The sequence below is a fragment of the Coturnix japonica genome, chromosome 24 (assembly GCF_054131305.1).
Source record: "Coturnix japonica strain WE chromosome 24, WE-NBRP24, whole genome shotgun sequence".
NCBI classification, from domain to species: domain Eukaryota; kingdom Metazoa; phylum Chordata; class Aves; order Galliformes; family Phasianidae; genus Coturnix; species Coturnix japonica.
The window spans coordinates 5,804,414-5,830,202 of NC_140686.1; the positions used below are offsets into that span (position 1 = coordinate 5,804,414).

General features: G+C 51.7%; 2 protein-coding genes and 1 pseudogene across 3 annotated transcripts in view; 2 read left to right on the forward strand and 1 right to left on the reverse strand.

Annotated features, from left to right (window-relative positions):
- Nucleotides 1–18,160, forward strand: part of LOC146757175 (zinc finger CCCH domain-containing protein 11A-like) — a 36,953-nt pseudogene extending 18,793 nt beyond the window's left edge. Inside the window, exons 12-18 of the transcript XR_014937088.1 lie at nucleotides 58–93; nucleotides 2,110–2,205; nucleotides 2,721–2,843; nucleotides 4,589–4,802; nucleotides 5,023–5,395; nucleotides 5,482–5,614; nucleotides 17,915–18,160. The product of XR_014937088.1 is annotated as a zinc finger CCCH domain-containing protein 11A-like (transcript). The remainder of the gene's footprint in view (nucleotides 1–57; nucleotides 94–2,109; nucleotides 2,206–2,720; nucleotides 2,844–4,588; nucleotides 4,803–5,022; nucleotides 5,396–5,481; nucleotides 5,615–17,914) is intronic.
- On the forward strand, nucleotides 16,132–17,218 carry LOC146757177 (zinc finger CCCH domain-containing protein 11A-like). Its single transcript, XM_085523293.1, has 2 exons — nucleotides 16,132–16,437; nucleotides 17,029–17,218. The coding sequence occupies exons 1-2, from the start codon at nucleotides 16,164–16,166 to the stop codon at nucleotides 17,130–17,132; spliced, it is 378 nt and encodes a 125-aa protein (XP_085379419.1). The 5' UTR covers nucleotides 16,132–16,163; the 3' UTR covers nucleotides 17,133–17,218.
- Nucleotides 18,161–21,918: 3,758 nt separating the features above from the next.
- Nucleotides 21,919–24,343, reverse strand: LOC146757178 (kinesin-like protein KIF21B). The gene is made up of 4 exons (XM_085523641.1): nucleotides 24,335–24,343; nucleotides 23,294–23,619; nucleotides 22,590–22,786; nucleotides 21,919–22,025 (listed from the first exon to the last, which is right to left on the reverse strand). Exons 1-4 carry the CDS (start codon nucleotides 24,341–24,343, stop codon nucleotides 21,919–21,921), a joined length of 639 nt encoding a protein of 212 aa, XP_085379767.1.
- Between the last annotated feature and the right edge of the window lie 1,446 nt (nucleotides 24,344–25,789).

The window sequence follows — 25,789 nt, forward strand, 5'->3', positions numbered from 1 at the left end:
GCGCTGCAGAGGATGGATCTCCTGAGCAATCATTGACTTTGTCTTCCTTCTTTCCAGACTGCTGCTCCAGCCCTGCCTGAGGTCAGCCTGCTCACCAAGGCTGTAGAAGATGACACTGAAAAGTTCATCTCGGAACTCTTAGAGGAAATGGAAGGAGAAATTGACTTGGAGCTTGAGAAGGATGTGGATGAACTCCATCCTGAACTTTCTGAGATGATTGACAGTATATCTGAGTAGTCTTATAGCATATATATATATATAAATAAATATTTTAAAAGGCTTCACAATGAGTCTTATAGCACAGCTGAACTGGTAAAAGATTGGCAGACTGCATTCCACTGTCCTGAGTTTTCCTGCTGGTCAGAGTTGAGGTCCTGTGCATCCATTCCCTGATCCTGGTTGGCTCCTTTCAGCAGCAAGAGGACAAAGCAGTTCTGTGACAGCCCAGAAGGACGTCCATCTGTGTGCTGCAGTGCCTGGCAATTGATCTCCTGATTCAGTGACGCTCTGAAGGCTTCAACCTCAAGCTCCTTCCTTCCTCCTCCCTTGGCCATGCTCAGCGTTGGGTGCAGCTGGAAGCTTCTTCGGTGCTCCCATTTCTCGGGCAGTCCCCATGTCTAGCCTGGAGTTCTGCCAGCTCTTGAGTTTTTTTGGTGTATGCTTTTGTTTATGACTCGAATCCTTTAAGGCAACTTAATGACAATGTGGGGGTGGGAGGGAGCAGAATTATTCTTTTGTTTTGGACCAAATGTGCCACCAAGGCGGGGGGGTGCTCCCTGCCTTCCAGTTATCAGCAGTGATGCAGCAGCAGTGTGAGAAGTGGGAGCTGCACGCCACTGCTGCGTTATTCCCTCCTTTCCCTTTTGCTGGATTTCCAGTGCTGTTTGCTGACAGAGCTTGATGCTGTGCTGATGATTTCTGGAAGCCAACACGTGTGCGCTTCACTTGTCTCAGTTCAGAGTGCAGCCATCCCAGCCCTGCTGTGGGCACAGTGCAGCCCTGGCCCTGCTGGAGGACGCCGTGGTGACTCTGTGCTTCAGCAGGGTATTGAGTGGTTTTCTGCTGACTCTGGGTGGGACTGTGCCCATGTCGTGTCTGCCACTGTTACTGTAAATATTTTATCTTTTCCTTTTGTATTTGCCTTCTATTTAAGATATTTTATGAACGTAGTCAGGCTCCTCTGTTTATGCTGGCGGCTCCCAGCTGTGTTTTTAAATAAACCTGGCACAGGACAGCAGTGCTGTACGTCTGCCTGCAGCTCTTGGAGGGAGCAGGAGGGGAGCCAGGAGTGCTGCTCCAGCAACATCCTGGTGCTGCTGCCACCAGGGTTACTGCTGTGCTGCTGTTATGAGCTCCATGGAAGAGATGAGCTCCAGCACGGCCTCCTCACACTTATTTGGCTCTGAAGCCTTCAGTTGCTATTGGCCGTGGCACATTCCATGCGGTGTGAATCTCTCTAACAGACATAACTGTATCAGTGGAATTGTGGGGGCTGGGAGGGAGGACACAGTGCTGCTGAGAGCAGGGCCAGGCAGCCCAGCATGCTCAGCACCACAGCCAGGTGAGGCTGGCAGTTCAGTTACAGGTGTGTGTGCAGCTGGTCACCACTCAGCCTCCCCCATTGCAGCTCCCCGTGTCCCACAGTTCCCCCATCCCCGTTCTCCCGCTGTCCCATTGTCACCCTGCCACACCACTGCTGTGTGCACTAAACCTTTATTGCCCCCCGAAGAGGTCCTCATTGTACACCACCTGCGCCCGCTTGTCGCGGTGTGAGCCCTTGGCACTGTTCTTTACGGCTGTTGGGGCACAGGATGGGGGCAGGGACTCAGCACTGCTGGCACCCCCACACCGTCCCTGTGCCCCCCCAGTGCCCCCCAGCTCACCCAGGGATCCCCAGAGCCTGGTCAGCTGATTCCATCTTCTTGTAGGTGACAAAGGCACAGCTGTGGGGGGGTGAGGTCAGCACAGCTTCCACCCCATTCAGCACCACCCCAGAACAGATGCACCCATACATCACTGACTCACCCACAGCTTTGCCCACGCCCCCTGCCCCTCTGCCCATCCTGCTCTCGCCTCCCCCGCTCCTCAGCCTCCGGCTCCTGCTCCCAGTCCAAGCGGCTGTTGCGCTCTCCCCTCTCAGGGGGGTCCCCACGTCCCCCACCAGCTTCAGGGTCCCGCAGGTGCTTGCTGGTGCAGACGAAGCTGGTTTGAAAAAATTGCGGGGGCGGAGGGGGGGTGAGCAAAATAAACACAGAGTGAGGGCACAAATATGGGGGAGAGAACAAAATAAAGGGATAGGAACCACAAATAATGAGGTGGGGGCAATAAAGAACTGTGGGGGGGGGGGGGATGGCACTCACCTCTCATCGGGGTACCATCCCGTTCTCTGCCATCCACGATGTTGTGGGAAGCTGTGGAGGAACTGCTCGAATGTATTCTCTCTAAGACAGGGGAGCAGGTATCTCCTAAATGCATATCCGAGCTGGTAAAATGGGCTCATATGAATGGACACCTTCAGGAGGTGGCACTGATGTTCACTGTAGCCGAATGTCGAGAAATAGTCGACCATATGTGGGACTTTGTTATCTCCAAAAATAAGGAATACAAAATAAATACACTGAAGAATATGCAAGCCGAGTGGGAGATTGCTGCTGCTGTGGTACAAGCTCTATCCGGACCTAGTGCTCAGTCAAGGTCAGAGCTTGACTCCCTGTTACCAGGAGTTTCGTACTCCGTTTGCTCATCAGCCTCACAAGTCAGGGCTGCCGCAGAAGCCCCTAATAATCCCCCGTCTTCGACCTCTTCAACGTCTCTGGCAGATCCGGTTTTGGCTGGTGAGGAAGGTGCGGTGGGGGGGGGCTGAGGGGTGTGCAGAGCAGCAAGAAGCTCCTGAGAGTGAAAGCGACTCGGATAATGGTGGGAATGAGAAAGCGTTGGAGGAACATAATAAAACATTAACTGAGGAGCTGCAGGACTTAGAACTGCGTACGAAGGAGGCATCAGTCTCTTCGAGCGTTTCACCGATGTCTTTACAGCCCCTGTCTATGCGATTCCCCCCCACACGTAGCGATCCTCCACCTTTGCGTTGGTCTGGAGTCATTAGAGACATGATATTGGAGAGACCGTGTCAAGCTGTGTTTCAGCTCGCTTGCCCGCTGATAGACGATCAGCAGGGAGCTGCTCGGTGGGAAGTGCATCATTGGAAATTGTTACAGCAGGCTGGTAAGACTGTGACTGACTATGGGAAACGATCTGAAGCTTCTTAGCAAATCATTCAATGGATTTTCACTGAGGATACTCATATGACACTAGACACTTCTAATCTTGTGCGGTTGTTACTAACACCACCAGAATACGTTGTTGGTCTCATCTCAAGGCAGAAAATAGCATCCAGCCTTTATAGTAACTGTGTTTGTGTGTTTCTTTCCTAGTGGAATTGCTTTGTAACTTGCGGTGTTATAAATAATATTAGTAATGGTTTGACATAGTGTGTGATTTTCTGTGTTACCACTGCAGTCTCAAGAATTAGAATTTTAGGCATTATCCATAGATCAAATGTGTGTTAAAGAAAGGATTTGATGTAATCAGTGCTGTAATCTATGGGAATAGCTCTTTTAGTATGTTAGTACTGCTCACTCATGATGTTATTAGCCTATTAATTAGCTTTTCTTAATTTGCAAAGACAAAACCTGGAAAGGAATCCCAGGCAAAGGGATGACCCTGTATCGTAGAATGGATACGTCTCTTACACCCAACTAATTGGGATTTTAAAAATATGACCATGCATCACTTGAGACAAAAGTGCATACTAATAGAACTAAATTTGATAGTTTATTCTGTTTTCCAGGCAGCTGTTCCACTTGGGCTCTGTATCACGCACTGGCCATGCGGATATGGTGTACAACTGGAAGAAATCCTTCAGACCCTGAATGCAGGAGAGAATCTGTGATGGGTGAGAGAGGAAAGGTGCACTTTGAAGCAGGGAAGGCCCTGCTGGCACCGCCTGTCGCAACCACCACCAACACGGTTTGCTGTTTCTCAAGGGTCAATAAGTAATAATGCCCCTAGTGATACTCCAGCACATTTGTCCTCTAAAACTGGTTCTATCTGACATGCAACTTCATAAAGTTCAATTATCAATTATTAGCTCAAAGGCATGGTTATGAGCATCCTAAAAGCATTTGTTGCACAATAGTTAGTGGCCATTAAAAATCAATATATCAGAGTATATGAAAGTTGAAGACTTTTCCTAACTAGTTACATGTGAACACAATGGGACCCTCATGGATTTATTTCCAGGTTGCAGAAACTTAGGTTGCAGAGCAAACGTGTTTGTTCTTTTTAGTAGGTTTAACAGTAATGTTGTTATGCTGTGTTTGACTTGTCTCTTTTTTCACATCTAGAGTATTGTCAATCGAGGCCTTGATTGAGTTATAATGGTTATGTTATTAATATAAGTAGTGTTGTTATTCTATAGGCAGTAGCTTGCTAATTAATAAAAAAGGGGGGGTCGCCGCGCTCCGACCCCGCAGAGCTCCACTCCATGCGGTACTTGGAAATAGGGATGACGGATTCCGGCCCCGAGCAGCCCTGGTTCTTTGAAGTGGGGTACGTGGATGGCGAAATCTTCGTGCACTACAACAGCTCTGGTCGGAGCTACGTGCCCTGCACCGAGTGGATGAAGGCACCTGGAGCTGTGGATCCCGAGTACTGGGACAGGAACACCCAGAGAGCACTGAGCAATGAGCAGAATAGCTGCATGAGCCTGGTCAATGCGGCACGGCGCCACAACCAGAGCGGCGGTGAGCACAGCTGGCACCGCGGCTCCATGCTGTGGGATGGGGCTCCATGGTGCATTGCCGCCCGCACCCCCCAGGGCTGGTCCTGCCCGGCGGCACCGTCCCGTGGCTGCCCGTCACAGCCCCACCGAGCTCGACCCTGGGGGACCCCAACCCCATCCCCACTACAGTGGGTCCCCTGGAGCTGAAGGGGCCCATCAACCCCTGCCTGGCTGTGTTTCAGGGTCTCACACATGGCAGCGGATGTTGGGCTGTGACATCCTCGAGGACGGCACCACCCGGGGCTATCATCAGTATGGCTATGATGGGAGAGACTTCATTGCCTTCGACAAAGACACGATGATGTTTACTGCAGCGGTTCCAGAGTCAGTTCCTACCAAGAGAGCGTGGGAGGAACCTGGTTATGCTGAGAGACGGAAACATTACCTGGAGCAAACCTGTGTGCAGTGGCTGCAGAGACATGTAGAGAACGGGAAGGCAGAACTGGGGAGGACAGGTGAGGGGGTCCTGCGGTGTGAGACTGCAGGTGGGGCGGGGGCTCAGCGTGGGGAGCTCAGCCCGGCCCTCACTGCCGCCCACCTTCAGAGCAACCCGAGGTGTGAGTGTGGGGGAAGAAGGCCGACGGGATCCTGACCTTGTCCTGCCACGCTCACGGCTTCTACCCACAGCCTATCGCCGTCAGTTGGATGAAGGACAGCATGGTGCTGGGCCAGGACACCAACTCGGGGGGCATCGTGCCCAACAGCTACGGCACCTACCACACCTTGGTCACCATCGACGCGGTGCCTGGGGACGGGGACAAGTACCAGTGCTGCGTGGAGCATGCCAGCCTGCCCCAACCCAGCCTCTACTCATAGGGTGAGTGAGGGGATGTGGGGCTGGGGGGCTCTGGGCTGCCCTGCTGACAGCTCTGCCTTCCCCCAGAGCGGTCACAGTCCAGCCTGGTGCCCAACGTGGTGGGGGTGGTTGTCGCCGTTATGGCCATTGCCATCATGGCTGGCGTTGGATTCATCATCTACAGACGCCATGCAGGTAAAAGTGGAGGGGTGTAGGAGGACAGTGGGGGCTGTGGGGGGATTTGAGGCTCCCTCAGGAGCCCTCAGCCTGGCTGTGATGTGAACCTGTGCTGATGCATCTCTCTGTCTGCAGGGAAGAAGGAGAAAGGCTACAACACGGCACCCAGTGAGTGATGAGGGCAGCGCTGTCCCCCACCTCTGCCCAGTGCCAGGGCAGCATTGAGGTCCCCGCTTTCTCCCAGGGTTCCCCTTCCTGGTGCTCAAAGCTGCTCCATGCCCCACAGCATGAACAGGGCTGGGGCTCATGGCTGTGAGAGTCCTTCCTTGTTTTCTGACTCCAAGCTTGCTTCCTGAGGTGTTTCTTGTGAGAAGACTCTCAATGATTTATTGAAGTGGCAAGTAATGGGTGCTACTGTGTGACAATCAATATCACTTTTTGGGTATTTGAATATTTGAAAGCACCTTCCTTCAGAGCTGTTTGCCTCCAGAAGAGTGCTCAGGACTGTTTATGAGTGGAAGATCTGGCCCGGGACTAAATAGCTCCAGCTTGGTGTGGGAAAACTGGGTAATGAAGCCATCGTGTCCTGTGAAAAACAGGATGCGGATGGGTATCCCTGCTCCCTCTTATCTGCTGGCAAGGCTCAGAAGATGGGAACAAAGGAATTTCTGCTAAGATCCCAGAGCCAGAAGCTTCCATTCCAAGGAGTGCTGACTCAACTACTTTGGATTCGAGCTGTCACTCCAAAGAGAGCTGACTTGACCACTTTGGACATATAAATAAGTTGGTGCTACCATTGGAAATTGTCATCGTGGTCACCATTAACAGAACAACGCCTGACGACCCACCACGACTGAAGACCAATGACTGAACTACAAACCTCGATGGATCCATGGTGGTGAATATCTCCCTCTTGCTTCCTACAGAGACTCCTTGCTTCTATTTCATATTTTTACTGCATTCCCTTCCCCATCACCCTACACCATAATAGCGTCCGTCCTCCCCTTCCCCATCTCCCTGATAAAGTCTTGTAATAAACTGGTCGGACCAATGTTTGAACCGTTGTTTCTTAATCCCGCACCAGGTATACGTATATCAAAGAACCTTGCCTCCCTCCTACAAACTGGGCTGAGACAATGGCTCTTCTTACCTTACAGGCCAGGAAGGTGGAACCAGCAACTCGAGCACAGCTGCGGTGTGGGGCTGGGGGTTGGAAGGGGTCCCTGTGCTCCTTGTGGTGCTGCACCAGGGCTGGGCCGGGACTCTGCAGGGAGCTGAGGGTTGGGATGTGAACGTGGCCCTATGGGACACCATCTCTTCTTCTTCACACAGGAAGTAACCAAACCGTCTGAGTGCTGTGCTTCAGCCTGCAAGGGGCCAACTGGCCACACGAGCATTTGGGGTCGGTGATGAACACAGCCCCATCCCCTCTACCTCTCACATCTCCCTCTGCTTCCTATGCTGTTATGCTTTTCCTGTGCTGCTTCTTGTGAAATAAAGTGTTGGGCTGTTCTGTGCTCAGCCTGCCTGCATTCTGCTCTGTGCCGTGCTCAGGGTTGGGGTGGATGAGGGGACCTCCCCTCATCCCTCCTCCCCCCACCCCACACTCTTTGCCCATTGCTCCATTTCACACTGCTGCTCTCCTCCTCCCCTTTGCACTCCCTGTGCTATCTGCACCGCTTTGGCATGAAGACATGACTGGAAAGTTCATCCAGTATTGGGCTGAGCTGTGCTTCCCCCCCATAACCCACAGTGCTGCCACAGCCACATTCTGAGGGCAGACACCCAGCTTCCATAACCAACCATGCACTGAGGCTGAGCTGCCCACACCCCACATCCCAACCTGCTCCTCTACAAAACATCTCCACTTTATTCCATACAAATCCCAGAGCATCCCACTCTTCCCATCCTGCAGCGGGGAGCAGAGACAGCCACAGCTCCCCATGTCCCATCGCATCCCACTCCAGCTGCCCTGTGGTCCTCAGTGCTGCAGCAGCCGGCTGTAGGGTCCACCGCGGGTCCTCAGTTCGGTGGGTGTCCCCATCTCAGCCATCGTGTCATGCTCCAGCACCACAACATGGTCTGCCTTCTCCAGCATCTGGGGTTGATGGCGGATGAGCAGCATTGACTGGTCCCCCCTGTTGGGTATTGGGTAGGTTTGTGGCGTGGCATTAAGCTGGTACATTCGGTGTTACACGCTGTGTGTGAGTCCCGTCTGATCCCATGTGCGGAGGCACGGTACTTTCACACAGCAGCCTTGATTTGTCGCCGGATCGGGAGACGACAGCCTTCATGTCAGAAATGTGGACAAATGCTTCTGTTGTCTGAACCGTCTCTTGGCCCTCAGCACAATGATGCGCTGCCTTTCCAACCCTTCACAGCACTGCTAGGTGCCAAGTGCTGTGCTTTAAGTCTGTTGTACGATGAGTGGCAGCAGAGACTTTCCAAGTGAAATGCTTCATGCTGTAGATAAACAACAACAACAAATACAGCTGGGTTAATGTGGTTGTCTTCCTGTGGCATATTAGTTGAAGCAAAAAAGAAAATCCCCATCCCTTCTTGCTGAAGCTCTTGGCCACCCCCAGGAAGGGCTGAAAACCACTTCCAGGTCCTTTCCTTAGAGCCTTTGATGCAGAGGGTCCCCACAGATTCCATTCCAAGATCTCCCTAAGCCTCCCTTCTTCCTACAGCTGTAGGCACTGATCCTAAAACAGCTGGGCTCTGTTTCCAGCCTGTGGGACCCCAGGAGTTCCTCACACCATCTTCTGCAAAGCCAGAGCTGCCCACAGTCCCCCACAGCCACTCTTCCCACTACATACGTCAGGGTGCGGATGCAGTGCGCTGAGTCCCGGATATCCCACACTTTGATGTACGACGTGGACACGGTGAACACCAACCCCGTGTGGCTGCAGTACTTGATGGAAACGACATTATTTGAGTGACCCTTGAGGGAAGCAATTTCCTGACCCGTCACCAAGTTCCACAACTTACAGCTCCGGTCTGTAGGAAGAAGAACGTGACTGAGAGAGTTGGGCTGGGGAGTTCCTCCGTGGCGTGGAGGCACCGACTCCTTCCCAAGCGCTGCCTCCCACCACCCACAGCTCCTCTCCAGGGCAATGGAGCCAGCCTGCTCCAGCACCTGGACATCAGAAGGCAGGGACAGGGGAGCAGCCCAGAAGGAGCCATCCCTGCCATGCACCCCAATTCCCCACGCCAGCCTGGGGAGATCTATGAGAATAGCGCATAAAAAGCCAGCAGCCCCCACACCTGTTCTGTCCAACAAATACCTTTTTAGGCAGTGAAAAGCAGTTCATCGGTGGCATCCAGGCAGAGCACAGGCTTGGTGTGTCCTTCTGCCACAGAGACGCACTGCAGTGGGGCTGTCCTGGAATTCTGCTGCCACCCACTGGATTAATGATGCCCCCTGCATGCGAAAGAAAGAAGGTGGGGTAGGTATGTGGAAAGGCACAGCACTGTAAGGTCCTACAGGCATGGGAAAGCACGAGCTGCCTCACCCCCAAGCATCTTCCACTTCCTGGTAGGGCAATGGGCCCCTCCATCTGAACTCAGGCATATCTGAGCAATCATCTTCATGGAAAACCTTGGCATCTCCCCACTAGCAGCCCCTGCCTAACGGCTCTGCCCAGGTGACACAGACTGTGAGACATGATGCTCACGGCCTCTGCTCTGAGCCACGAAACTCAGCTCATTGGACCTCAGCTCAGTTGAGGACAAACTGCACTTTCTCCATTCTGAAGCTCTGCCAGGAACGCTTCATTAGACCAATTTCATGGCAGTTCCTTCAAGCTGCCAGCCAGCCTGTGGTTGGCAATATTTGGAAACGGAGCTGTACTCCTTTTAAAACCAAAAGGATGACAGGGGGCAGCACTGGCATTTGCACCCAGCACCCTGTCCCCGATGCTGGCTCAGAGGATCCATCCTCACCAAACGTTCTTCCAAGGGACGCCCTGCAGGCACCTCATCCCTCCGGCCACAGCATCAGCCAATCACTTCCACATCAGAGTGTTCAGAACACTGAGGTCCAGCAGCCCCACTGCTGCAGTCCTGAGCTATGTGGACACCAGCAGCTCTTTCCTGCTGGCATTCCAAGCGCTGCCTGGGGCTCTGAGCTATGCTAAATCTTTTCCTATGAGTAGGCAAAACAAGGCAAAAGGCTGGAGAAGGGCAGGCCCAGGGCTGCATGAGGTCTGCATTAGTCAGGAGGGTGAAGGTAAGCTCATTAATTCGGGTTTCGCAGTCACCCGCGTGCGATCTCCTTCTCAATTAGCAGCTGTGCTCACACATTCAGCAGCTCTCCTCTGACCCCTAGTGTTGCTACTGGTCTCGAAGTGACACCGAGACCAAAGGGAAATCCCGGTTCCCCAGGGTGAGATGCGATCAGAGCAAACAGCTCAAGGCGACAAAGCACACACCCGTCTGGCGCCGTGTATCCAGTGGTTGCTGAGAGCAGAGCACCCATCAGCACCAGAGGTGCTCCTAAAGGGCAATGAGAAGGTTGTCCTTGCACTGGGACAAACTCAGGAGCACATTCAGCCCGAGGCTGAGCTCTGCACAGCAGTGACTTGGCTTCTGGGGCAAAGAGCTCTGCTCACACAGGACCCAGCACTGCAGAGATACAGCCAAGAGTGGGGAACGCCTGCACGTATTTCCCTGGAAGATGCTTGCAAGAAAAACACACTGACAGTGCCCAGTGTTGCTCACCCCAGCATTACAGTCCTGCTGGAGAGCCAGGGATGCGACAGGACATGCTGACAAGAAATGACACAGAGTGTGTGATGAGGACCTCAATCTGCTTATTATGTGGATGATGCGGAGAGGTCTGGCTGATGGAGCTTCTCACTGTGTGAGTCGGTCAGCATTAGAGAAAGCCAGCATGGAGTTCTGTGAGCTTTTGCAGGGGACGAAGAGGCGCAGAAGCTGCTACCCACCTTTGGTGCTCTTAGAAAGTTAACTGAGAGAATTGGAAGGGAGACCATCAGCTGACCAAATGGACACCAATAGGTCAGGTCCTGATCAGACCTGACGGAGGGCCATGGCTCCCAGACCCTATGCCACTCCTTGTCAAGGGCAGGAAACACGTCTGTGTCGGGACCCCAAGTGGGCCCTGCTGGCTGCCGGCACGTTGGGTTAAGCCGGCACCAAATGACGAGCCATCCTGTGCACCGTGAGGATCCGAACATCTCAGCACCAGTTTTGGTCAACAACTCCTTGGTTAATGTCTCCAGTGCAGCCAGTGATTTGATGTCAGCACTGGGCAGCGGCTGCTGGTAACGGCACATGAGACAGCGTTGCTCCCAATGTGCCTGAAGGTCCGAACTGGGAATCCAGCCTTCATGCCGGACTGATAGTTCGTGAGCGGGGGAGACCTTGTTCCTGGATAGTCCCCCTATAATATATAATGCACACTGGACAGAACTGGATTGCCATGAAGATTCTGTACAATAGTGTTACATTGAACTTGGAGAAGTTGTAACTCCATTGTGTACTGTGCTGATATCTTGAACTTGAATGCACTGTTCTCTACAAGTTGACTAAGTGTTGCCATACAGCATTTCACAATTTTTAGGCAGATTGCTGTTGTGTGCTTTCAGGTTTGTAGTCACTGCAGCTGCATCTCTTTGGTATGTTATTATGACAGTTTCATTGTTTTTCGCATATGTTTAATGTTTGATTCATTTGCGGAATAGCCTTAAATGTGCAAATCACCTTTGGGGTAACAGGGAGTATGCAGGGGAACCTTTACAGGGGCTGCAGATAATAAAGAGGGGGGAGATGTTGGGTATTGGGCAGGTGGTGCCTGCATGCACCAGCAGTGGAGTCATGGAGGTCATGGGTATCTGATAGGGGTGGTCACCTGTACCACTATATAGGGTTTGTGGCGCGGCATTAAACTGGTACTTTCAGCGTTACACACTGTGTGTTCTGGTTAGCATTTGGGCTGCTGTGCTAACAGATGTGTCTGGGGTTATCTTGTTTTAAAATGGATGGGCTCGTAAGGAGCAGAGGGATGTGAGGTATTTCTAGTCCGCTTCATGCTCCCGATTCCAGAACCCTTCCAATTGTGAGGAAACAGAAGTGCTGAGCTGTGTGCGTGTTCCACGGTGCAGAGTCCAGTGACAGTTGGTGCCCGGCGTCTGTGCGGGGCAGCACCGAGGTTGTTAGAAGCATAGGAATCTGCCAGAGAGGAATCTGATGTGAAGGTACTAAAGGTAAAAGGCAGCATTTCTATCAGTACTGGAGGAGGGTAGGAAACTTTGTCCTTAAGTGCTGTTTTTGTTCCCTTTGTCATGCAGTCAATCCAGCAACTAACTTGAGAACCCGACTTCTCCTCTCTTTAGTTTAGATTTGGGGAAATTCCCTGAAAAAAAAAAAAAAAAAAAAAAATTTCCTCGAAAATTCACTAGTGTCTGTGTGAGTAAAAGGTTCCAACCTTTATTGACTATCGGAAATGCTTAGCTCAGAAATGTGCAGCACTTTAATGAAAGAGTTCTGAATCACTTGAATTTGATCTTCTGTCTGGCCTGGTTGCAGGTTTTACTGCAATTGGTACCTTAAAAAAAAAAGCAACAACACAAATCTAAAATACCAAAATATTTGATTTTTACATCAGAAAAGAAAAAAAAAAAAAGAACCAACCCAAACCCTTGTTGTGGCTGAGCAGATCGTGCTGCAGCTCCATGCAGTGCTGAGTTACAGTATACAGGCACATGTGTGTGGATTTGTGTATTGATACGCACTGGCATGCTTTTGCTGTACAGGTAATAAAGACGGAGGATGGTTTTTGTGGATTCTTCAAAGGTGAAGAATCCTTGAAGACCAGAAATTCCAACTTACAGAATTTGACATAGGCAAAGTGAGGAGGAAAATTCTTCCTAACCTGTTATAATTAATTAATTCACGGATTCAGTGTTGGTTCGGCCTACAGGAGAAGTGAACTGCAAAGCTTTGAAGATCACTGTATTTGCTGAGGTTGTCCAGGTGGTTGAGCTTGAAGACCTGCAGCGGTCAGACAAATGTGTTGGGGTTACTCACTGCTGTCACTCGTGGTGTTGAAGGAGGGGCTCCATTGGAGGGCTTGCAGCCGTGCAGCCCAGGGACTCCGTGCTGAGTCAGGGTGATGTTACTAGAGTTTGACCAGTGTTGAGGAGGGCAATGTTTTGAAACAACTGCTCCTGAGAGACTGATTGAATGAAGAGAACAAAGCTGGGAAGATGGGTGGGCATTCCTCATTCTTTTCTGCTTGTCGGTGTTTTGCTTAGGGTTCCTTTTCAAAAGAAGATTTCACTGATCAAGACTGTAGAAGACTTTCAGTCCAAGGAAGCACGAGCCAGCTCTTTGAGAAGCACAGGAAGAGCTGCACAGAGATCCTCGAGACCAGAACTGCTTCTGTGCGCTCGTCCAGCATGTCAATTAAAGGAAATGATTGCTATTTCTACTTCTATTCCACTTGTAAAAAGGTCTGCTTGGGTTTTTTCCTTCATTTTTTCTTTCTTTCAGTTCTGAAGTTAAGAGGAATGGGTAGAATAAGTAGAAGTATTACTGGTCTTCAGCAAACTTCATAACTAATTGCATTGTACAATAGAGCAACTCGCTAAAAATGAGCTCAAAGCATGGCCAGTTCTCAGGCTGTACTATTTCATTTTCCTCTCTTGGTTTCCATTGGGTTACAGGGAGACAACTGTCCCTTCAGGCACTGTGAAGCCGCTTTGGGCAATGAAACCATCTGCACGCTGTGGAAGGAGGGCCGCTGCTTCAGGAATGTCTGCAGGTTCAGGCACATGGAGATCAGTGTGAGTGTTGGCTCCTCAGAGTTTATCACCAAACCCACTTCTCATTTCTTTAGGTGGGCTGAATGTGCTTTTGCAGATTAGGTTCATTTGCTTTGAAATGATGATGGTTCCTACGGTTAAGAATAGGGGAGGAAGCAGAGGGAAGAGAGCTCAATGGCATTGGTATATCATAGCAGAATATTCTTGTAGTTGATACCAACAGTGTTCTATCAACAGATACTAAAGAACCACATCAATCAGACAAGCATTCTGCAAGGTGTGTTAGTTTAACCCCTTCTAAACTGGTTTCCTCACCCACAGAATGCTACGAAAGCTCAGTGAGCCTGGTGCTCCCAGCCTGCGCACTCTTCAGAGTGGTGTTTGAGTGCTGCTTTGTGGCAGTCTGCTCACTGGCACCATCTGGAGCTCAGTCTCCCTTTGCAGATCTTAGGTCCAGGTTACCATCAGCTCTTCTTCCTTTCTGTCTTCAGAAAAAACGCAGCATGATTTCCTGCTACTGGGAGAACCAGCCAGGAGGCTGCCAGAAATCCAACTGTGCCTTCCATCACACCAAGGGACGTTACCTCAATGGGGTTTTCTTTCCACCAAGCCAAAGTGAGTTTGTCTTTTTTAGGTACGAAAGATTAACTCTATTACTCACAGGTGGGTATAGTGTCATAAAGAACGCCAGGTAACGTTCACTTGTGAGCTGATAGATAGGTTCAGAGCTGAACTTTGTGCACTTCTGATACCTCAGTTTTATCTTGCATGCTCAGCTTCTCTCTGCTCCTGTGGCCTTTGCCTTGCTGGTTGTGTTCCTGCAATTAAGCTTTTACTGGGTGTCAGGGAGATGAATGTTGTGTAGGGGGGGATTTCTTTGTTCACAGAGAAGCCATTTGGATGGGCAAGTGGAGACTCAGCATTTATCTGTGTGGGTTTTCAGCCTTGCCTGCCATCTTTGTGCAGTGGATAATCTGATTGAATTCCTACCGCATAACTGAAGAGACTGATTTTTTCTTTGCTTGTACAGACCAGCTTTCTAAGGAGGGAGAAGAAACAAAAACACCTGTCCAGCAACCAGCTGAAGAAAACCATCTTGGATTGCAGATAATTTCCACTATAAAATCTGATGCTGATACAAAACAAGGTATTCCAGGATTAATCAGAAGCACTTGCCAATTAACTCCAAAGCAATTCATTGTACAAACACAACAGAACATAGGGTTGCTGAATGGAATCAGCTATTTCCATGATCTTGTTCCTACCTTGTAACTTCATGTGCCTTTCAGATTAGGAAGGTAAACTCCTTTGTTTACATCATTAGAGCAAGACGAGGCCACAGCATGGAGTTTAAGTGCCTGTATGTGCATCTTTTCAACCAGTGGTGAAAGCCACATTTGCTGATAGAGGAATCTAATGTCATATGGATGGGATAAAGTAAGGGATAAAGCCTACTTTTAATATCCAGAAGGATGAAAGGAGGGCAGCAGACAGACATCTGGTCCATGGTGCTCTTAGCTGTGGGGAGAGCTGACAGGGTTTGTTCTGCATGCTTCTGAGCAGGAGGCAGTTTGCAGAGCTGTGGTCCTCAGCGTGTGCCTCTGTCCCTCAGTCTCATTTACTGCTCTGTGTTCCCAGATGACAGTTTGAATGCTGGAATAAAAACACTTGGATCAGAAGGACCTTCAGGAGCTCCTGCTCATCGGCTCAAATCTCAGATTGTTCGTGTGCCTAAGAAGGAGAATGTGCGGACACTGGTCAGCACTGTGATGCTGCCTGCAAAGCAGGGTAATGATGAGTACCTTTGCTTCCATTTGGTGGCTCCTAAGTGGAATGGAGAAATTACAATTGGGACTTACCCTGAGTGCATTACAGTTGCAATATTATTTTGTGTCAGGGCTGTCAAAGTGGTGTCTTTTGGTTGTATTTGTTTTGGGTGGGAAATGGGCTCACAAGACAGTAATTCTGTTGGTTTCTGTCAAATAAGCACTTTGTTTTTCTTTGTTTTAGGGGAGGTGCCTGTCAGTCAACTGAATACTGCTGATAAACCTGGAAAACGGAAATCCTCTGTAGGTAAGGGCTGCTTGTGAGCTGCTGTTTGGCTGCCTCCACGTAAATGGGAGGGCACTGCTGAAGCAGGAGGGAGGAAAGTGTGTCGTGGGTCTGTGATGACTCCAAGTGGCACACAAGTGTAGCAGCTGAAAGGTGAATTTGAGAACATACACTTGGAGAAACCAAAGTTTGTGTTTGACTTGTAAAAATCTTTCTCCAAAGGAATTATCTTAGGAATGTTGCTGTTTTCTCTCTGTAGCTGATGTCAGTGGCCTTCCGCTGAAGCGCAGCCTCGTAGAAAGGCTGGGGAAGAAGATCGAGGTTGACAGAGCACCAAGGAGAGGTAAATGGTCATTGGTGTTTACTGCACAGATTCTCTAGGCTTTCTGCTTATTCTTTCTCAAGAGCGTTGTTGTTGGGAACACGTATATTCTGTAATATTATGACAAATCTGGAAAATTGAGCTCTCGTTGGAATTTCTTGTAATCCTTATGCTTCTCCTTTCTTGATGATGACAGAGAAGGGTGCCAAGCCAGCAGGGGAGATCTGGAAGAAGAGACGACTGGAAGAAGAAAAGCAAAAAGGAGAAGAGGTTCTTACTGAGAAGAGATCTAAGGATAAGCGCAAGAAGAAGAGAATTTTCCCTCCACCTGAGCCTGGTAACGTGAAACTGGAAGAGCCACCGTGTAAAATCAAGCGATTGGAAGAAATGCATATTAAAAGCTTGGAAGAAATCAAGCAGGAGAAAGCCCTGCGGATGCAGCAGATCGCAAAGCCAGCAGGTAACGAGGTGTTTCACTGTCTGCTCTGCTGAAGTGCTTCCCCTGTCAAGCAAATGGAGTTTGCGTAGAATTGCCTGGGCTGTTTCTTACCAAATGCAAAGGCAGGAAGTGCCAGATGTCCATCCATGTGTTTTTCCATTGAATCCATGGTGTCTGCCTGCTTCATTCTGGAAAATTCATTCGCTGTGAGGTTTTGTAGTTCAGTTTCTCCTGTACTTTCTTTCTGCCATGTTTTTGGTGTGGCATGTTCTGTGTGTTGACGCCAAGGTTATCTTCATCTTTGGCGTGTTGCTTGTTTTAATATGTAAATGTGTTTGTAAAGCATGGATTGAGTTTTTAACATGGGGGCCAACCTCTGTCAGAAAGGTCAGGGGGGTGAGTTATTCATTGGGCAGGTGAGAGAGGCTTCGTGAAGAGACAGCATGTGAAGGAGGGAAGAGCTTGGATACTGTATGGACTGCGAGATATCGCCTCTCTCGTGTTCTTTGTTATTGAATGTGAGGAAATAAGCACATGGAAGAAACGCTGGCACTCAGGTTTCTTTCTATGCTTGCTGTTGACCAAGTGATTTTCTTTTTCCTTGTTTTAAAGCACCTGGAAGAGAAGAGGAAAAGACTGTGGAATGGAGCAGGGCTGCTCCCAAAGCTGTCTCTGCACCCGCAGAGGTGAGTCCCTTCTGTAGATGGACACAGTGACACAATTTCTTCACATGTTCTTGTGTCTCACTGCTCACCATGTGCCACCATCATGAGTGCATTCCTACCTTCCTGCCTTTGGTGAAGAGCTGCAGCCACGTTTCACAATCCTGATACTTTCAATGGCTTTCCCAGACAGCTTTGCACTCCTCAAACTCAGAATTGATCTGATTGTATCTGGCAGTGAGGCAGTAACCCTGCTGGCACCAGGTACAACTTGTGAGGTTAACGTGGGAGCACTGGATACAAAAAGGTCACGATGGCTTCGTGTTCAATGAAATCAGACTGTGTGTGGATGTTGTGTAGGGGAACAGGAATGACTTTCTGTTGCTCAAATAGAATGTGGTATGTAACAGCTCTAGCACTGTGCTGATTTAAACGAGCACTGAAGAAGAGGAGCCTCCAGCTAAAAAAGCAGCTTTGGTAAGGAGGGGAAGAAGTGTCAGTGCTGTCCTGGTCAGGCTGATACTGAGATACAACTCCTGTAGAAAGTGTGGAGAACTGAAATGTTCTGCAGGTTTCCTTTCAAAGTAGTCACTGTGTGCAGGATGCTGGATGAATGACAGTGTGTGCACAATGCTCTGCAGCCCTGTGATTCCTCTGTAGTGTGAAGGAATTTGTCCATTAATGCTGCATTGTTAAAAAGACCTGAGGTGCTCTGCAGCCTTCCCATGGTTGTTAACATCCTTCAGGAGCCCCTTAGCCCCCGTGTTGGGTTCAGGATCAGCAGTGCTGAAGGAGAAGCACTGCAGAGGAAGGATCTCCTGAGCAATCATTGACTTTGTCTTCCTTCTTCCCAGACTGCTGCTCCAGCCCTGCCGGAGGTCAGCCTGCTCACCAAGGCTGTAGAAGATGACACTGAAAAGTTCATCTTGGAAATCTCAGGAGGGGAAATGGTAGCAGAAATTGACTTGGACCTGGAGAAGGATGAGGATGATCTCCTTCGTGAACTTTCTGAGATGATTGACAGTTGAACTGCATAGTAGTTATTATAGTATGTTTAAAAAAACAAAAAACAAAAAAAAACAAAAAAAACCCCTTTAATTTAATAAAAACCTTTTCTTTTTGGTTGGATACCCCAGGGTGGTACTTTACTAAAAGAGTCTTTGCAATAATGAGTCATAAAGCACAGCTGAACTGGTAAAAGTTTGGCAGACTGCATTCCATTGTCCTGAGTTTTCCTGCTGGTCAGAGTTGAGGTCCTGTGCATCCATTCCCTGATCCTGGTTGGCTCCTTTCAGCAGCAAGAGAAGAAAGCAGTGGGGATCTGTGCCCTGGGATGTGCCCAAGCCTCCAGCCTGGCACCCACCTGCCTGGTGCTGCCCCTGGCACGTGTGGTGCTGGGATGAGGGGGGAGCCCAGCGGGTTCTCCCTGCTGCTCCCTTCAAACCAGTGTGCGAGGTATGACCCACTGACGCCATCACCCCGGAGTGGGGCACAACGCGGTGCCAGCATCATCATCTCTGCGGGCACTGCAGCGCAGTCAGCGCGGCTCGGGGACGGGGGGGGGCAGAAAGGAGTTGGGAGGGAGGGAGGAACCTCACAACATCCCGCAAACGGCCCCGGTGCCAACACCGCCCACCGCCCGCGGTCCCCGCACCGCAGCCCGCGCTGCCACCTGGCGGCTGTCCCCGCAGCGCTGCCGGGGGTTCCAGCAGCCGGGCCGCCCCCAGGATGGGACAAATGCGGGGGCAATTAAATTGGATGGAGGAGCCGGAAGGGACCGAGCGGGTCCTGAGCGCTTCAGGGCTGCCCTGAAGTTAAGCACCACATTCGGGGCATTGTCCAAACGCCACTCGGTCAGTGACGGGCTCGGGGCATCCACCACCCCCCAGAAGAGCCCGTGCCTGCGTTGGACCACCCCCACGGCAAAGACGCGTTTCTCAGCCCTCCCCCGCTTCCTTCATCAGTTACGGGCAGCTCTGTGCCATTCCCCTGCTTAGGAAGCCACTACGAGCAACGGGAACGGATTCTCAGCCCCATCTCCTGCAGCTCGGACGAGCCGGGGGTCCTCAGCCTCTCCTACAGGATGAACCTCGTAGCCCTTACCAGCTTTGTCGCCTCCTTGCGATGCTTTCAAGGACCTTTTTGTAGGGTGGAGTGCCCCAAAATGCACTTTGCTCCCTGAGCTGGCTCACTGAGCCCAGGCAGCTGCTCAGGTACATCCCAGAGCCACGGGGACATCCCTGCAGTCCCTGAGGACCCTGTTCCCATGTGCTCACTTCCTCACAGCACCCACGGCACAGAAGGACAGGATGCACATCAGGACGGGCGGCTCCCAGCTCTGTTCTTCCCCATAACAGTCAGCACTGCTTTGTCTCTTCCTTTCAGTAACGCTTTATTTGTGAAGACAAAGAGGCGAGGAACAAACACATCCATCGGGAAACAATTCAAACCAACGTACATCATGAGAGCGAAATAAGTTACACTATTTACAGGAACACATCGAGGGATCAAATATTTGTACACACCTTGACAAACCCAGAGCGCAGTGCTGGGCTGCACCACCCAGCAGAGAAAAAAAGCCTTCACCAACAGGAGTTGGGCTCTGTACAACAGCTCTGAGCAAGAAAAGGCACCTGCTGCTGTGTGGGATGGGCTGATGGAGCAGGCAGTGCAGCACTGCAGAGCAGGGAGCAGAGTGCAGGGTGGTGGTGGGATGCAGAGCAGTGAGCAGCTAAAGGGGCAGAGCTGCTCCACTGGGAATGGGGACAAAGGCCCGGGGTGGCAGGAAGGTGAAGGGCAACGCTTTGCTGGAAAGGCCTGGGGGGGGAGTGGGACTGTGCTGGGATCCCTCACAGTTGGGGTGGGAGCAGCACGGGGAGAGAGGGGCAGCTGGTGGGAGCCCTGGGGAGGGTGATGCTGCCTGCAGGATGGAGCAAAGCAGGGGTGAGCACGCTGCAAGGCAAGGGGACAAGTGACAGGTGCTCTGTGGGATCGTACCTGGAGCCCATCCAGTGTGGGATGGGAGGGCATCCCTGGGAGCAGACTGCCCAGGCAGGGAGCCCAAAGCAGCTGTGCTTTTGGAGGCGCTGGGGAGGAACAACGCATCCTTGTGCTTCTCGCAGCTGGCCAGGCTGGGGACAGCCCTACAGCCTTGTCTTTTGTGCCGGGAGAGCTGCAGCTCCCTGGGGGGGCTCACAGTGGTTGGTTTGGGGGCCCAAACATTTGGACTTCTGGGTCAACTCCAGCCCTTGTGTGCAAAGCTCAGCTCCAGGCAGTGCAGTGCCCTTAGCAGAGCATGAAGCTGGCTCCTGTGTGCTGGGAGGAGGAGATCCAGGAGCAAGAGGCAGAAGCCAGGAAGAAGTCCACCAGCTCTCAGCAAAAAAAGGAGCTCCCTCCCTGGACAGCAGTTATTATCTCCATGCTTGACACCACCAAAGGCACCGAGGGAGAAGCAAAATTAGGTGCACAGAGGCTCAGAGACCACAAGAAAGCAGTGCAAGTCCTGAGCCCTAAAGGAGCACCCAGCACAGTGCGAAAGGACGGAGCCCATCTGCAGCCCAGCCCTGAACCTTCACCCTCTGTGGCCAAAGCTCTCAGCCCCAGCACGGGGCCTGCAGGCCCCGTGCTCTGGGGCATGGAACAGATGGCAAAGCAGGCAAGTGCAGCCCCAGGGCCTCCTGCTGCCTGCCCACAGGCAGAGGCAGGGCAGCAAGGGAAGGATCTGAAGAAGCAGAGGCCAAGAAGCCACGCTCACTGGACTGCAGCTGAGCTGGGACTTTGTGCTTTAGCTTTCGGGGGCCTGCCCCCCCAACCTGACAGCATGGCTCAGAGCTGCCCCCCCACAGCCTCCTCTGATGGGGAGCAGGGCAGAGCTCTGTGCCAGCTTCCTGGGGCTGTCCTCGTCATGTTCAGTGCCTGGGACAGGATCTAGATTGAACTGCATTTTGGGGACAACAACTCTTAACAGCATTACGAGATTCAGTTTATCTCAGATTGCCTCGACCTCAGGCAGAGGCTGTTACAACACCAGAAACCCTTGAGCTCCCCAGCCCACCCCCAAAATGAAATCAATGACAACAGCACCCAGCTTGAACCGTGAGGTAGCTACACCAAATCAACACACACCCTCCATCTCCCCAGATCAACACCCCCCCACTCTTCCACATGGGAGATACCGACCCACACAGGTACTGAGATACCAGTACCTATGGTACACCCAGCTACAGCCACACGAACGCAGACATACACATCCCAATGGAAAAGAACAGGCTGAGAGGGCAGCGCTGCCTCCACCTCCCAGTGCTGTGCGTCACAGGGCAACCATGGGGCCTGTGATCCATCCTGCCCAGCCCCACAGCACAGGGCTCAGCTGTGACCCAGGAGCAGCCACCATCCTGTCCATGGCAGGGTGACCCTGCGCATGCCATCGTGCCCTCCACCAGGCCATGGAAACTGCATTTTCTTCTTCCCCTCCCCCCCATTCCCAGAATGATAAAAGACAGACTCCATCAAGTAAATAGAGATGCTCCTGTTTCAAGGTGTGCAGAAATTCCCACCCTGCAGTGGTTTGAACGAGGGCTGGTGGCACAAAACAAACGAGGTTGCAGAAAGCAGAAGGAAATTGGTCTGTGCTTTCCCATCCGCCCTTACAACTTTCCCAACCACCTTTACATATCAACAGAGCATTCTACAAACACTCTTCAACTGTCCATGCAGGCACATATCCAAACAGAGCTGTGAGTCCCTTCTTCTCCTTCCAGAGGTGTCCTTGGTTCTCATGCTGTTGATCTGGCTCCACAGCTGCTGCTCTGAACAGCTTTTCTTGTATTCCCACGTTCCCCTACGAGCCCAGAGGGGGGCAGGGCAAGATGGAGCAGGGGATGCTCCAAGGGACCACAGGAGAGGTAGAAGAAAGCTCCAGTGTGAGACCAGGGCCTCGTCGGCCCCCTGAGCAGAGAAACGTGAGCAGGGCAGCTGGAGAGGCTGCGTCCTCATTGACACTCCTGGGCTGAGCCTTCAGCCTTCTGAAGGGCTCCAGCCATGCACCATTGTTCTCTGTAGGATTGTCCTTCAGGCGTGCAGCCGTGGGGGGAGTCGTGCAGGATCATGGTCCAACCCGTCCGCACTCCGCTCCTGGCACAACCATCTCCATCCTCACCCATCTGCAGCCCTTCCCCACCCCACTGCAGAGCAAAGTGGGTACCCAGAGAAGAGCAGAGAGTCAGCAGACTTTGCAGTTGGGATTCAGAGATCTCTGCAGGGAAGCTCAGGGTGAGCCAGGTCAGATGTGCAGCTCTGGCTGCTGCAGAAACAAAAGAGAGTGATGGCATGAGCCAAGAGCTTTGCATGCCTCAGAATGGCACTGCCAGCAAAAGCAGCGCCCACCCCCAGCCCATGGTGGGCTGCTGACTCCCCCCCCACCATCCGTGCAAGTGTGAGGGCAGAACACAGCTGTCAGAGATGTGGGCAAGATTTGGGGTGAGAAGATGCACAAAAAGCCACATGCAGAACAGGGGAAACCAGAAATGTGGGCAAGGGGGAGAGAAGAGGTCTCAGAGGGGTGCTCTGCCCAGCAGCCACAGGAGAGTACCTTGACATAGTGATCTTTGGAGCCCGTCACCACCAGGTCATGGTTGCTTGCTGTCTGGCTTACTGTGAGACACATCACGGGCCCAGTGTGGCCACTCAGCTTCCCAACGGGCTGCAGCCTACAACCAGTGACAAGGGTCAGTCAGCCCCTTCCCAACAGCACAGCTCCTCCAGGGCCCTCCCCCAGCACAAAGCCCACTGCCCTCAAGCACTCCTGACATAGAAAGGTCCCCAAAAAGGGGCATCGCCACCAGGGCTACCCTGCTTCACAGTGATGCTGAGGGATGAAGGCAGCTCTGGGGCACACCGACAGCCATCTGCAGAGCCCAGGCTGCAGTGAGGGCTCAGGGTCAGTGGCACAGCCTGGGGAAGCTGCTGCTCATCTCCCATTTCTTCCCTCTTCTCACAGATGGAAGCCACGCCTCAAGTAGTCCCATTGCTGCTCATCACCCATCAGGTCCAAAACAGGGGCTTGAAAAGGCATATGAAAGGGTTCTGTAAGCCCTGATTTGAGGCAGCTTCCACAGCTACAAAGGTTTTCCCTTTCCTAAGGGGAGTCTTTTCAGATGGACACCGTCCACACAGAATCAGTCAGTTGTCCTGCCTGCCTCTGTGCTGCCCCTCACCTGCTCAGCTCCCAGATGCGGACGGAGTTCCCAGTGGCAGCATAGAGGGTGGTGCCAGTGGGGTTGAGAGCAATCTGGTTGATCTGGTGCTCCCCCTGCACACTGGTCACAGGGCGGGTGGTTGTCCCAGCACATGCATCCCCAGAGATCACCTGGCCAGAAGACCTAGAGGAGGGAGGATGGGAGGAGAAAGGATGATCAGAGACCAGCTCAGAGCCTGCGAGGCCCCACCGAGGAACCCAAAGAAGCTGTTGCCTCTCAGCTGGTCCCACACTGGGAATGGTCCTGCAGCTGTCTGGCCGCCATGGGACCAGCAAAACCTCCACCTTCCAGAGCAGTGCTTTCCTTTGAGCATTTGCTGCAGAGGGTCCCCACAGATTCCATTCCAAGATCTCCCTAAGCCTCCCTTCTTCCTACAGCTGTAGGCACTGATCCTAAAACAGCTGGGCTCTGTTTCCAGCCTGTGGGACCCCAGAAGTTTTGCACACCATCCTCTGCAAAGCCAGAGCTGCCCACAGTCCCCCATAGCCACTCTTCCCACTACATACATCAGGGTGCGGATGCAGCACGCTTAGTCCTGGATGTCCCACACTTTGATGTACGATGTGGACGCGGTGAACACCAACCCCGTGTGTCTGCAGTACTTGATGGAAACGACATTTATTTGGGTGACCCTTGAGGGAAAGGCACAGCACTGTAAGGTCCTACAGGCATGGGAAAGCACGAGCTGCCTCACCCCCAAGCATCTTCCACTTCCTGGTAGGGCAATGGGCCCCTCCATCTGAACTCAGGCATATCTGAGCAATCATCTTCATGGAAAACCTTGGCATCTCCCCACTAGCAGCCCCTGCCTAACGGCTCTGCCCAGGTGACACAGACTGTGAGACGTGATGCTCACGGCCTCTGCTCTGAGCCAGGAGCATGATGGCCATTGTGCATGGCCATCGCTGTCATGGGTGCACCTCACGAGACCGATAATGACCCAGGATATAGAAGTGCATGTTTTGGACGCTGGTGCACAGCTTGGGGCATTAAGCATACCTTCGGCATTCCCGGCAGCAGCACCTGCCAGGCTATTATGGAGTGTGCACATCAGACCTTGAAGGGGCGTCTTCGTGCACTTAAAGAGGGGGGAGGGCTGGAGGGGCCTGAGCTGTGCCCACACGCTCTCCTCCTGCGTAAGAGAATCGGATGGGAGACCATCAGCTGACCGAATGGACACCAATAGGTCAGGTCCTTATCAGACCCGACGGAGGGCCATGGCTCCCAGACCCTATGCCACTCCTCGTCATGGGCAGGAAACACGTCTGTGTCGGGACCCCAAGTGGGCCCTGCTGGCTGCCGGCACGTTGGGTTAAGCCGGCACCAAACAACGAGCCATCCTGCGCACCGTGAGGATCTGAACATCTCAGCACCGGTTTTGGTCAACGTCTCCTTGGTTAATGTCTCCAGTGCAGCCAGTGATTTGACGTCAGCACTGGGCAGCGGCTGCTGGTAACGGCACATGAGACTGCGTTGCTCCAATGTGCCTGAAGGTCCGAACTGGGAATCCAGCCTTCATGCCGGACTGATAGTTCGTGAGCGGGGGAGACCTTGTTCCTGGATAATCCCCCAGTGGTGGACATTCAGAAGGATTCATCACAGCCAATATGTTTTTGTCTTCTTATTTGGTTATGGGGTGTGACATTATAATGCACACTGGACAGAACTGGAATGCCATGAAGATTTTGTACAATAGTGTTACATTGAACCTGGAGAAGTTGTAACTCCATTGTGTACTGTGCTGTTTTCTTGAACTTGAATGCACTGTTCTCTTCAAGTTCTCTTTAAGTGTTGCCATACAGCATTTCAAAATTGTTAGGCAGATAGCTGTTATGTCTTTTCAGGTTTGTAGGCACTACAGCTGCATCTTTTTGGTATGTTATTATGACAGCTTCATGGATTTCCGCATATGTTTAATGTTTGATTCGTTTCCAGAATATCCTTTAATGAGCGAAATCACCTTTGGGGTAACAGGGAGTACCTAGGAGAACCTTTACAGGGGCTGCAGATGATAAAGAGGGGGGAGATGTTGGGTATTGGGCAGGTGGTGCCTGCTTGCACCACGGCTGGAGTAAGGGAGGTCACGGGTATCTGATAGGGGCAGTCACCTGTACCACTATATAGGGTTTGTGGCATCGCATTAAACTGGTACTTTCAGCGTTACACACTGTGTGTTCTGGTTAGCATTTGGGCTGCTGTGCTAACAGATGTGTCTGGGGTTATCTTGTTTTAAAATGGAAGGGCTTGTAAGGAGCAGAGGGATGTGAGGTATTTCTAGTCCGCTTCATGCTCCCGATTCTAAAACCCTTCCAATTGTGAGGAGAACAGAAGTGCTGAGCTGTGTGCGTGTTCCACGGTGCAGAGTCCAGTGACAGTTGGTGCCCGGCGTCTGTGCTGAGCAGCATTGAGGTCTTTAGGAACGTAGGAATCTGACAATCTGTTGTGAAGGTACTA

Excerpts from the sequence above, each read along its gene's own strand:
- LOC146757177 (XM_085523293.1), top strand. The coding sequence starts at position 16,164 with ATGATGACAGAGAAGGGTGCCAAGCCAGCAGGGGAGATCTGGAAGAAG. Across the intron at positions 16,438-17,028 it reads GCAGATCGCAAAGCCAGCAG|CACCTGGAAGAGAAGAGGAA; the intron begins GTAACGAGGTGT and ends CTTGTTTTAAAG.
- LOC146757178 (XM_085523641.1), bottom strand. Across the intron at positions 22,787-23,293 it reads CGCATCTGGGAGCTGAGCAG|GCTGCAGCCCGTTGGGAAGC; the intron begins GTGAGGGGCAGC and ends CACTGGTTGTAG. Across the intron at positions 22,026-22,589 it reads CCACATTTCTGGTTTCCCCT|GGGGCCGACGAGGCCCTGGT; the intron begins GTTCTGCATGTG and ends TTCTCTGCTCAG.